General features: G+C 47.7%; 1 protein-coding gene across 26 annotated transcripts in view; it reads right to left on the bottom strand.

Annotated features, from left to right (window-relative positions):
* The window catches only part of ttn.1 (titin, tandem duplicate 1), a 180360-nt gene that overhangs the window by 55865 nt on the left and 112468 nt on the right, over positions 1-12027 (bottom strand). For all 26 annotated transcript variants that reach the window (XM_008297739.1, XM_008297748.1, XM_008297756.1 and 23 more), the window contains 20 exons: positions 11709-12023; positions 11475-11623; positions 11082-11232; positions 10711-10992; positions 10325-10627; positions 9890-10192; positions 9098-9379; positions 8794-8981; positions 8586-8697; positions 8024-8326; positions 7094-7402; positions 6396-6677; positions 6007-6306; positions 5576-5869; positions 2506-5475; positions 2098-2418; positions 1720-2004; positions 1167-1472; positions 526-689; positions 123-363 (listed from right to left, as the gene is read on the bottom strand). In XM_008297739.1, coding sequence (XP_008295961.1) covers positions 123-363; positions 526-689; positions 1167-1472; positions 1720-2004; positions 2098-2418; positions 2506-5475; positions 5576-5869; positions 6007-6306; positions 6396-6677; positions 7094-7402; positions 8024-8326; positions 8586-8697; positions 8794-8981; positions 9098-9379; positions 9890-10192; positions 10325-10627; positions 10711-10992; positions 11082-11232; positions 11475-11623; positions 11709-12023 — 7860 coding nt within the window. The remainder of the gene's footprint in view (positions 1-122; positions 364-525; positions 690-1166; positions 1473-1719; positions 2005-2097; positions 2419-2505; positions 5476-5575; positions 5870-6006; positions 6307-6395; positions 6678-7093; positions 7403-8023; positions 8327-8585; positions 8698-8793; positions 8982-9097; positions 9380-9889; positions 10193-10324; positions 10628-10710; positions 10993-11081; positions 11233-11474; positions 11624-11708; positions 12024-12027) is intronic.

Genomic DNA, 12027 nt, shown 5'->3' with positions numbered 1-12027 from the left:
CTGTTATCAGTGTTCACTGTTTTAAAATAATCCTGATCATGAAATAAGTGGACATAGCAAGGATGAATTAAAATGCATAAAAGTAAAGCAAGATCACTTATTATTGAGACACGATGACATACACATTTGCTCCTTGATCTCCACCGGCTCTCTGGTCTCAGTGAACGAGCTCTGGCCCATCATGTTCTTGGCAGCCACTCTGAACCTGTACCTCTTGCCCTCCTTCAGACCACTGACACTGATTGTCAAACCTTTAACTGTGGTGTAGCCATTCCACACTTCTTTCTCAGGTTCTGCGTCCTCTTCCTCCTCTACCGGAGGAGGAGGTGGAGGTGGTGGAGGAGCTTCTTCTCCTTCAGGAACCTGTTATAGAGGGAGGTTGTAGATTGATGATTCAGATTCTAAGAAGAGCGCTTGAATTGCAAAATATACACATAAAATGATAGTGGGGGTAGTCTTTTAGCACATACAGTTTGACAGAGCTAAAAACTGACAGAAGAGAATCAGTGTGGTCACATGACAAACCTCCACAGGTGCTGGTGGCTCTGGAGGAGGTTTGACCTCAATGTATTCAATCACATAACCATCGATCTTGGCACCACCGTCACTTAAGGGCTTCACCCAGCCAACCAGGGCGCTGTTCTTAGTGATCTCGAGAACGTCGATCTTCTGACAAGGATCCGGTTTACCTGAAACAGGAAATCACATGATTACGTTCAAGTTAGGGGTGTCCTGAACCTAATCCTAAAAATGTAATTAGGGCTGATTTTGGCAATTTTCATTCATCAGTATTCGCAGAAAGCTAAGCCCGATTCTATGTTCACATCTGTTGTCACACAGTCACATTAAAGAAGCAACAGCAACGACTGCTCTACATGTCCCTGGGAAATGAGAACACAGTCCTTGGTTATTCCAACTTGATTTGACACTTGTGCAGCCTCAGAGAAAATTTTTTCATGGTGGTCCCTTACTAGCTGAACTCCCACAATGCTCTCTGCTCTCAGTAAGAGGATCCTTCTGGTGGTGCAAGCAGGTACTCCAGCTTGAAGTGTGTATTATTTAGGGAAATGGTATTGAGTATTTCAAGTGCTTCTAATGACTGATGAAACGACTGATGAGCACAGTGGGCAGCTGTCACATTATTTAGCTGATTAGACGATACGTACTGACAGGATCCGAGGCCAGGTAGGATGTAGGGGACACTCTGGGAACTCCAGTGCCGTACTCATTGACCGCTGTGACTCTGAAGTAGTACTCAGTGCCTGGCATTAGGTTGCTGACTTTGAAAGGAACCTTATCCACCGCAACTTCGGCCTTCACAGTTGCCCATGTCTTGCGGTCGACCTCACGCTTCTCAACGATGTAGTGTGTGACCTCGCTGCCACCGTTGTTCTCTGGTGGACTCCAGGACAGCTTGGCGGATGTCTGTTTGATGTCTGTAGCTTCCAGGCTCATCACAGGTCCAGGAGTGTCTGTAGGGAAAAATACATTGAAACTCTTATTGAGTTTGTTTGTAATTTTTAAGTATTTTTCAATACAATTCAACTTTATTTACATTGCGCAAATTCATAATATATGCCATTGCGAGGCGCTTCACACAGTTTGGTGAAAACCTTAGAAAAACCCAACAAATCCTAAGTTTTGCTCAGATTCCTTTGAAACCAGCACTTAGGAACAGTTTTTGAGCAGGATAAACAAATAAAGAAATCCAAGACTCACCTAAAACCTTGACAGTGACAAACACAGCTTTCTCTCCCGCAGGGCTCCGCAGAGTCAGGCAGTATTTTCCAGAGTCGTCACGGGTGCTGTCAGGAATGACCAGGAAGGTCATAGTGTCGATAATGTCCACTTTACCCTTCCTCACCACGTTATCGATACCCATCCTCCTCCAAGTGACCTTGGGAGGAGGTCTGCCTCTGATGGTGGCACAGAGTCTGATGGGACAACCAGCTCTTACAGTCAGTCCCTGTTTTAGATTGGCATCCAAATCAATCTCCGGCGCCTCTGTTGGGAGAAACAGTGTAAGTGTTTACTTGACATCATGAGCACAAACTACAGCCTAATGTTAAAGGATCTAAAATTCAATGAAGTCCTCACCTAGAATCTCCTTGGGGATCACAGCACCCTCCAAGTCGCAAGGCAGGCTCATGCCCACCTGGTTCTGGGCAGACACTCTGAATTCATACACAAGCTTCTCATCCAGACTTGTGACTGTAAACTCGCACACGACAAGCTGAGCTGCCACATTACATCTCTTCCAGCCATCGTCTCCCTTCTTGGCAGTTCCCTGTGCTCTCATTTCCACCACGTAGCCAATGAGCGGAGCTCCACCATCAGACACCGGCTTAGTCCAGCCCAGAGTGAAGGTGGATTTGGTGCTGTCCAACACCTTCAGGTTAGTGGGAGGTGCAGGAGGCTCTGTAAAAAGACGTAAGCGTGTGTGAAGAAATTGGTGTGATCTATAGTAACAATATTACACACAACGTAGATATTGTCCTAACATACCAATAGCATCCTTTGCAGTGATGGCACGTGAAGCTTTGCTGGGGCTGCCAGTGCCAATTTCATTCACGGCCTTGACTCTGTACTGGTAGTCGTGGAGGGGCAGCAGTCCAGTAACTGTGAAACGAGTTGAAGGGATCGGATCTTTGTTGACAGGAGACCACCTGACTCCGTGCTCCTCTCTCTTCTCCAGCAGATATCCTATAATGGGCTTTCCGCCATCTTTTTCTGGCTCTGACCACTGCACAGTCATTTCCTCCTTGGTGATCTTGGTGACTTCTGGTGTTTCAGGAGCATCAGGTACGCTGAACTGGGTGCCAGCAACAATGGCCTCACTTTGTACTGCAGGTCCAGGACCCATCTTATTTTCAGCACGGACTCTGAAGATATACTCATTGCCCTCAATCAGACGAGTGACATTAGCCTTGTTGGTGATGACAGCATTGGAGTGGACTGACCAGACTCCCCTCTTGGTCTCACATTTCTCAATGATGTAGTTGTAAATATCACAGCCACCATTGTCTTCTGGGACTTCCCAGGTCAGAATGCACCTGTCAATGGTGATACCAGACACTTTAAGATCCCTGATGGGGCCAGGTCTATCCAGTACATTGACTGTAGCATGAGCAGCACAGGTTCCTGCACTGTTGGAGGCAGTAACAACGTATTTGCCGCTGTCAGTGCGCCTGGCGCCAGTAACAAGCAGCTTAGAGAAGTCTGCACCAGTTTCAATCTGAAGCCTGGGACCCTTTCTGATCTCCTCTGTGCCCTCATCCTTGGTCCATTTGACATCAGGCTGGGGTTTGCCCTTCACCATTGCCTCGATAGGAATGGAATCGCCTGCCTTCACCACAAGGGTTCCATCCAGCTTAATCTTGACCTCAGGCTCCACCAGCTGTTCCTTAACCAGGACTTCAGCTGTGGTAACCCAGTTGCTCTCACCTCCCTCATTCTTTGTCTGAACTCTGAACTGGTATATCTGGTTTTCGATGCACCTGTCAGCCATGAAGTAGGTCTCTTTGATGGCTCCCTTGTGAATTCGCTCCCACTCCTCAGCCTCCTTCGGTTTCTTTTCAACGTGATAAGCCAGGTTACGACTGCCACCATCATAGTCAGGTTTCTTCCACTTGAGGAAGCAGAAGGTCTTGCCAATCTCAGAGATTTGGAAGTCAATAGGTTCACCAGGCTTCTCAATGGGATCGACTGCCAGCACTGGTGCCTTGGTCTCAGTGGGTGGACCAGCACCAATCTTGTTTTCAGCGCTGACACGGAAGAAGTACTCACAACCCTCAGAAAGAGGAGCCTTCATCAGACGCTTTGTGCAGTCACTCGACACCACTGTCCATCCTCTCTGGCTGGGCTGACGGCACTCAATTATGTATTGTGTAATCTCAGTACCACCATTGTCCTCAGGGTTCTCCCAGGACACCATACAGGAGTTTTTGGTCACATAGGCCACTTTGAGGTTCTGGCAGGCTCCTGGTGTGTCCAGGACATTGACAATAATAGTAGCCTGTGCCTGCCCACTGCTATTCTTGGCAACAATGGCATATTTACCATAGTCTGACCTGACTGCATCATTGATGACGAGCTCACACAGAGGGTAGTTGTTGTTCATCTCTGTGCGCTTGTCTCGGGACAAGGCTCTGGCATCCTTGGTCCATGTGATCTCTGGATCCGGTCTGCCTTTCACTCTAGTAATCAGACTGATGATCTGACCGGCCCTCAGTGTCAGAGAGTCACGGCAGGACACATCCACAACAACTTCAGGGGGCACCAGGATGTCCTTTGCGAGGATGGTCTCAGCCAGCTCCCTGGGTTCACTGTCTCCGACCTTGTTGGTGGCTCTGATGCGTATTCTGTACTCCAGTCCTTCAATGAGGCCTGGCACTCTGTAGGCACACATCTTGATGAGGTCCTTGTTGATTCTGTCCCACTGGGCACTTCCTGACTTCTGAGCCTCCACGACATAGCCTAGAATGGGACTGCCTCCGTCTCTGGTAGGCTTGGTCCAGCAGATGTCTGCATAGGATTTACTCCAGTCCTTAAGCTTTGGATTGCCTGGGGGTCCAGGTTTTGTGATGGCACGAGTGGCCTTAATGGGGTCAGAGGTGAGAGAAGGCTCACTGATGCCAGCAATGTTTTCAGCAAACACTCTGAACTCATAACTATTGCCTTCAAACAGGCCAGAGACTCTGTATCTGAGGTCCAGTACAGGAGTTTTGTTGACTCTGATCCACTTTCCGGTCATTTCTCTGCGTTCAATCACGTAGCCACTGATGGGGCTTCCTCCATCGTACTCAGGCAAGGCCCATTCCACTGTTACAGCATTCTCTGTGATATCTGAACACTCTGGTGGGCCTGGTGGACCAGGAGGGTTGAACATGTGTTTGGCAATAGTTGGAGGACTTTCAAGCCCAGCACCAATGCCAATCTTGTTTTCTGCACGAACACGGACGATGTATTCACGGCCCTTCTCCAGTCTGGACACTTTGGCCTTGGTGCTGATGCCACCGGAGCTCACAACAGACCAGGGCTCCCATGGCTTCTTCACATCCTTCTTCTCCACCACATAGTTGGTGAGGGGCGTGCCACCATCATCCTTGGGTGCCCTCCATTGGATCATCATGTGATCAGGGGTGACCTCCAAGATGTTGATAGGTCCAATGGGGGGACCTGGAAGATCCAACACGGTGACATGAAGGGCAACGGTCTTGCTGCCTGCAGGATTGGACACAGTGAGGATGTACTCTCCAGTGTCTCCTCTCTGGCTCTCAGGGATACTGAGGATGGTTGAGGATCCAGCAGTCTCAATATGATAGCGGCCCTCAGATGCGAGCTCCTTGCCATCGCTCATCCATTTGGCAGAGGGAATGGGGATACCTGTCATTTTGGCTGGAAGAGCAATAGTGCTGCCAGCTTTGACAACAAGACCTTCGATAAGTTTCACATCAACTTCAATAGTAGGTGGCACTGAAAGGAAAAAACACAGCAACAGTATAAGCATGTTTTCAGGCCTGTAAATGAGATCAAGAGTAGCATTCACAAAAAAATAACCCCATAAGAATCTTACATGTCTTCTCCTGGCAAGTGACGGGAACACTGGTGTCAGGACGGCTCACACCAATTGCGTTCTGAGCTTTGACCCTGAAGCGGTAAGTCTTGCCCTCCACAAGACCAGTGACGTGGCTGTGGTTATTGCTCACGGTCTTGAAGGTGACCCAGTCAGTCTGTCCTTCTTCCTGGTGCTCCACGATGAAGCCGGTAATTTCACTTCCTCCAGTGCGGTCAGGCCATTCCCATGCTAACCACACCTCTGTCTTATCTGCATCAGTATGATGCAGGTTCTTGGGTGGGCCAGGAGGATCTGAAAGGCATTCACAAAAAGAAAAACAATTGCTCATTATTAGTGGATTAAATTTCAGACTATTTCTACAGATGATATAGCAAATTACTGAAAGACCCTCATTATTTTAAAATAAATAACGTTAAACTTTTACTCACAGAGAGGATCCATAGCCTTGATGGGTGTCTTGGTCATAACAAAATCACTCCTGCCAAACTGGTTCTCAGCAGCCACCCTGAACAGGTACTGAATTCCCTCCATCAGGTACATGGCCATCAGACTCAGCTTCTTATTGGCTGGAGCAACAGGCACCCACTGCTCTGCAGCAACATCCTTCTTCTGCACAACATAGTGGGAGATGACAGCACCGCCGTTGTCCTCTGGAGCTTTCCATGTCAGGTAGGCAGACTCGCTGGTCACCTCAGAGATCATCAAGTCTCTGGGAGGAGAGGGCTTATCTGGTGGAGACACAAGTGGATTAGAGGAACACTCTCATGTGTTCTGAATTTGATAATTTATTCTATGTGTCGGTGAACGTCTCAATTACTCAGCACGAGAACAGCAACGGTTGCTGATTTCTTTCCAGCAGAGTTCTCCACAGTGATGGTGTAATTGCCAGAGTCTGCACGGACGCACTTGGGGATGAACACCTTGCTGCCAGAGGCGGTAACGGCGACAGTGATATGAGAAGGAACATCTCCATCGTTCTTCTTCCAGCTGACAGTGGGAGTTGGTACGCCCTTAATGGTGGCACTGAGGGTAATGTCAGTGCCTAGCATTGCCAGGTGGTCACGTGCCATGTTGGCATCCAGCAGCAACTCTGGCTCCTCTGTGGAGGGAAACAAGAAATTCACTGACTTTAGTGGATTTGAGTTTGACATGTAGATATACAAGCAGCTGAGGCTCAGGTGGTCGAGCAGGTTGTCCACTAATCACAAGGTTGGTGGATTAAACCCCCACCCCTCCTCCTGTTGAAGTGACCTTGGGCAAGACACTGAACCCAAAGTTGCTTCAGATTGCAGGCAGGCACCTTGCATGACAGCTCTGTCACCACTGGTGTGTGAATGAGAAACACAGTGTAAAGTGCTTGAGGACCATTAAGAGCTTTATGATTGCAGACCATTTATCATATTACATACTGTGGTTGCAAACTCAGCAAAACATGTTTTATAGTTTTTTTGGAAGGAAATGTTTTTCAAAATCATTATGATGAGCTAAAGTTAGAGTTGTAAGTAATCCCTTTACCATGTCTGTCGTGGACTTTGACGGTCTGTTTAACATAGGACGGGTCAGATCTGCCAGCAGCATTGACGGTAAAGATCCTGAAGTTGTAGTCCTGTCCATCAGCCAAACCCTTCACCACATAGTGGAGGTCAGGGCACTGCTCTGGGGTTTCGTTGGCCTGAGTCCACTCCACACCACCAGGCTTCTGGTACTCAACTATGTAACCAAAGATTCTGCCCTTTCCATCGTGGCGTGGCATCTGCCACTTCAGGCTGACAGAGTCCTTGGTCTTATCGTAGGCCTCAGGTGTAACTGGAGGGCTGGGCTGCACTGTGAGGGGAAAGAGGAGTCAGTCGGTTGAAACCTGTCCCTATTAGGGATGCATATTTTGGACAGTTTTCTTTACTGATAATCTGAGTGTTCTCAATTAATCATCACTAAATCAACACAAACTGAGTACAGTGGGTGTTACACAAAATGTTAATATCGCTCTTTGTGACAACAAAACATGACATAGGCAACTGAAATGGCTTTGTTACATGTACCAGTAGGCCATGCAAACATTATCCTGGTAGCCAATAATGATGACACAAGTCTTTATCATGGTGTCCTTTACCAGCAAAACCCCCACAATGCCCTCTGCTCTACAGCAAGAACTGCTCATAGTGTTTGTGACTGCCTCATCTGTTTGCTACAGTATTAAACAATAAGCTTCACCTGGTGTAACAACCAGGCACTACTGTTAACCTACAATGCATTTTCTGACATTCAAGTGATTCGTCTTCTGCCCTACCAGTTAATATATTTGTAATCATTTAAAATATTAGCAGCAATTTATTGATTTACAGTTTACCACTAACAACCTGAGTCCTAACCATTTATGGATAAACAAATCTTAAATAATAAAGACATGGTGACAATTATATTTTGGTGGTTTAATGTCACACTGACCAATGGGATCCTTGGCAAGGATGGGTTTGGAGGGGACACTGGGATCTCCAGTTCCCAGTTCATTCTCAGCCATCACCCTGAACTCGTACTCGCAGCCCTCTACCAGGTCCTGGACTCGGTACTGAGTGGCCGGGTACAGTGGGTCTCTGGTAGCTCTGGACCACCTTTTGGCTCCAGTCTCCTTCTTCTCCAGGATATAGTTGGTGATGGGCTTCCCACCATCACGAGGCCGAGTCCAGAGCACCAGAGCGTTGGTGGCGTACACCTCCCTGACTGTTGGCATCTCAGGGGCCTCAGGGACTCCTGCAGGGGCAAAAAAAACAGGTTATATTTCTTTATGAATGTAATGCTTGAAATATACACATTTCATTTACACTGAATTGTTTTTAATTGGTTTATTCAGAAAAGTTTGGCTCTAATCTTTGGAAATAATGACCAACTATTTAGGGTAAATTACTGGCAAAACTCAATCCATTTTCTTTTATTAGCCTATCCACGGAGACTGATCTTTGCAGCGGGTTAAATCACTTGGCTTTCTGTTTTAATGGTGACCAGAACTTACTAAAGAGATCTTTGGCTCTCATCTCCTCAGACTCCAGAGGGTCACTGATGCCATACATGTTCTCAGCAGAGATTCTCATGATGTACTCCCTGCCCTCCGTCAGCTTGGGGATCTGAGAAAAGAAACCAAAACATCTTCATATATCTGACCCTCAGAAAACCCTATCCACTGGATCTTAGAACCCATGACCACAGTCAGATGGACCTACCTTGCAGGTGGTCTTGGTTGTGGCGGATGTTACTGTGGTCCAGGCATCTCTGTTGGTGTCTCTCTTCTCGATGATGTAGTTGGAGACATCAACGCCACCGCTGTCCAAAGGAGGCTTCCAGGAGATTACCATGTACTCCCTGTGCACCTCCTCAAACACCACGGGGCCAACAGGAGGAGTCGGGCGATCTGCAGGGATGAAAGCAATGATTAAAAAGTCATCAGGTGTATGTGTTAGAAACAAACTTGCCTGCAATGATTTGAAGACTACAGGTTTTCAGCTCTGCACAGTACAGTCTCCGTACCTACAACCGTGACATTACAGACGCCCTTCCTGGATCCAGTACTGTTCTCCACAACCACAACATATCTGCCGCTGTGCTCACGCTGAGCCTTCATCAGGCCCAGCGACATGGTAGTCAGCGTGTTCTTGAACATGATGTGTTTGTCGGCCTTAAGCTCTTCATCATCTCGGTACCACACAATGGACGGAGAGGGTTTGCCGGTGTAGCGGCCCTGCAGCAGGCAGCTCTCGCCCACACGAATGATGATCTTATCGCGGAAGTCCAGCTCGATGGTTGGTGGCTCTGCAAAGATGAAAAATGGAGGCAAAGTCCAAGGACATAATACATAAAGGATTCTCTTATTATTTCTACTATTTTTATGTTAAGAGCATGAAAGTTTGGGGGATTTGTGTGAATAAACTGCTCTCATCTTTTTGTCTGTTGTTTTCTTGGTCAATAAATGTATTTTTATGATTACTCCACTTTTATTCTGACTATATAAATGAGGAAAAAAGACACATCTTTAGGAATGTTTGATTTTTTTTTAGGAACTGTTTTACTTAGTGAAAACATTTAGTAAGTATAAATAAATGAAGGCCTGACATGATGGGAAATAACCGTGGAATCCAACAGGAGTCTATTTTAGGTTCCCTTTTTTTCATTTTACTTTTTACTGACGTGCTTCTTTTACAGGTGACCACGTACTGCTGATACAAATGGTGAACTCCACATGTTTAAAGCTGAAAATAAAAGACACAAACTGCTTTTCAAAGACTTTAACTGCTGCCTGTTACAACACTGAAAACAGCTCACCCAGTTCATCCTTGCAGGTGATTGGTTTGGTGCAGAATGATGGTTTTCCGGGTCCAACCTCGTTGACGGCAATGACCCTGAACTCATAGGTGTCGCCCTCCCTCAGGCCATCGTACGTGTACTTCCTCTCCATCAGCCTCTCCTTCGTCAGCCTGGTGAACTTGTCTTTGCCGATCATGCGTGCCTCCAGGATGTACATTGTGATCTCGGAGCCACCATCGAACTTGGGTGCCTTCCAGGTGACGCTGATCAAATCCTTGGTAACCTTGGTGACCTCGAGCTCCTCTGGGCGGTCTGGTACACCTGAACGAAACACAAACATTGATGTGCTGTATATCTGATCATGGGAATTCAGGACCTCCTCTTCCTCTCATCTTTATTGCAGTGATGTCTTTGTGCTACCAGCAGTCACCATGTTTGTTTACTTAAACTAACCGATTGGTTCCTTGATGATGATCTCGGCTGCAGTTTCCATGAAGGGTCCAATGCCGATGGCATTCTCAGCGGCCACTCTAAAGAAGTAGGCCTTTCCGGGAGTGAGGCCATGAGCCACAGCGTTCTGCCTGCTGGCAGTGAAGGAGAGCGAGGTCCAGGCCTTGCGCTCAGCTTCACGCTTCTCAATAATGTAGTTGCTGATGGGAGAGCCGCCATCATTCTCAGGGAAGAACCAGTTGAGCTTGCAGGAGTCGATAGTTAGGTTCTCTGCGATGAAGGGAATGCCTACAGGCCCAGGGACATCTGAGGGACGACACAGCTGAGATTAACAAAAAGGAACAACAGTCTTTACATGGTTTTCAGATTTTTTAAAAACTGTGTCTTACCGAGAACTTCCACGGTGACATTCTTCGTCTTCTCCCCTCCGGCATTTTTGGCAGTCAAAGTGTAGATTCCAAGGTGTCTCCTAATGCAGGGTTTGATGACCAGAGACGAGCTGATGGACGTTGTTTCCACTTTAGCCTCAGGAGGCAGTGCAGCTCCATCTCTGCTCCAGGTGACATCAGGGGTAGGTTGGCCAGATACATAGGCAATAATGCGGATCACGCCACCAGCGTGAACCACCATTCTCTCCTTCACAGAGGCATCCAGATCAACTTCAGGAGCAACTAGAAAACAGAAACACAACATTACAGCCTGGCTTGGTGGTTGTATTCATCTTTGAGGTAATCACTGGGAGACTTCCAGACTAACTCACTGGTTCTGTCGTTGACCTCGAGCACCTCTGGGACTTCACCAGGCTCACCGTTACCGGCAGCGTTGAAGGCAGTCACTCTGAACCTGTACTGACCACCAGTCTTTAAACCAGCAATCACCAACCGGGTGCCACGAGTTTCTGTGTCCTTGGCCTGAAAGACACAAATGTGTGAGTTTCTAGGATCACTCTTGGCAACGGAACATTTCTGAAACTGAGTAATTGATAGAGTGATCAATCTTTGAAAGGTTTAGTCTGATAGAAATGGCAGGTTTCTAAGAAAGTTTGTCAAGGTGTGTGAGCATCTGCTCTCCACAGTCCTGCCTGTTTGCTCTTTGTTGATTCATTAAAGTCATATTTTCAGACTTTTGTAAGATCGTGTCAGGTGGCTCTCACCTTGACCCAGGCCTCGGTGCCCTCCTCCTTGTACTCCACCCAGTAGCCAATGATCTTGGAGCCTCCGTCCTTCAGTGGTGGGATCCACTCCAGGTCCACTGTAGACCTCGTCCAATCAGAAATCTTCGGAGTAGGAGGAGAGGGTGGGGCTATGGAAGACGATAACAGGTGGTTAACATCCTGCTCCATGTGTATAAAATATCAACTGTGATGATATCAGAATGTAGCTCTTACAGATGGGGTCTCTGGCGAAGATGGGATCTGTGGGTGGGCTGCTGAGTCCAGGCCCAGCGGCGTTGATGGCGCAGACTCTGAACAAGTACTGGGAGCCCTCGATGAGCCCGCTTACCACGAATGACTCGCCCAGGCCCATGGGACGGATGGGGTCACGGGTAACGCGGGTCCAACGTTTGCCTGTTGTCTCTTTGCGCTCCAGCCAATAGCCGGTGATCGGGCTGCCGCCATCGTCCTCTGGCTCCTCCCACCCAACGGTCATGGAGTCCATGGTGATGTTGGTGACTGTCGGCTTCTCACACTGACCAGGGACGGCTGC

Source organism: Stegastes partitus, unplaced genomic scaffold (assembly GCF_000690725.1).
Source record: "Stegastes partitus isolate 25-593 unplaced genomic scaffold, Stegastes_partitus-1.0.2 Scaffold1244, whole genome shotgun sequence".
Lineage (NCBI taxonomy): Eukaryota > Metazoa > Chordata > Actinopteri > Pomacentridae > Stegastes > Stegastes partitus.
This window is presented reverse-complemented; position numbering and strand designations above follow the sequence as displayed.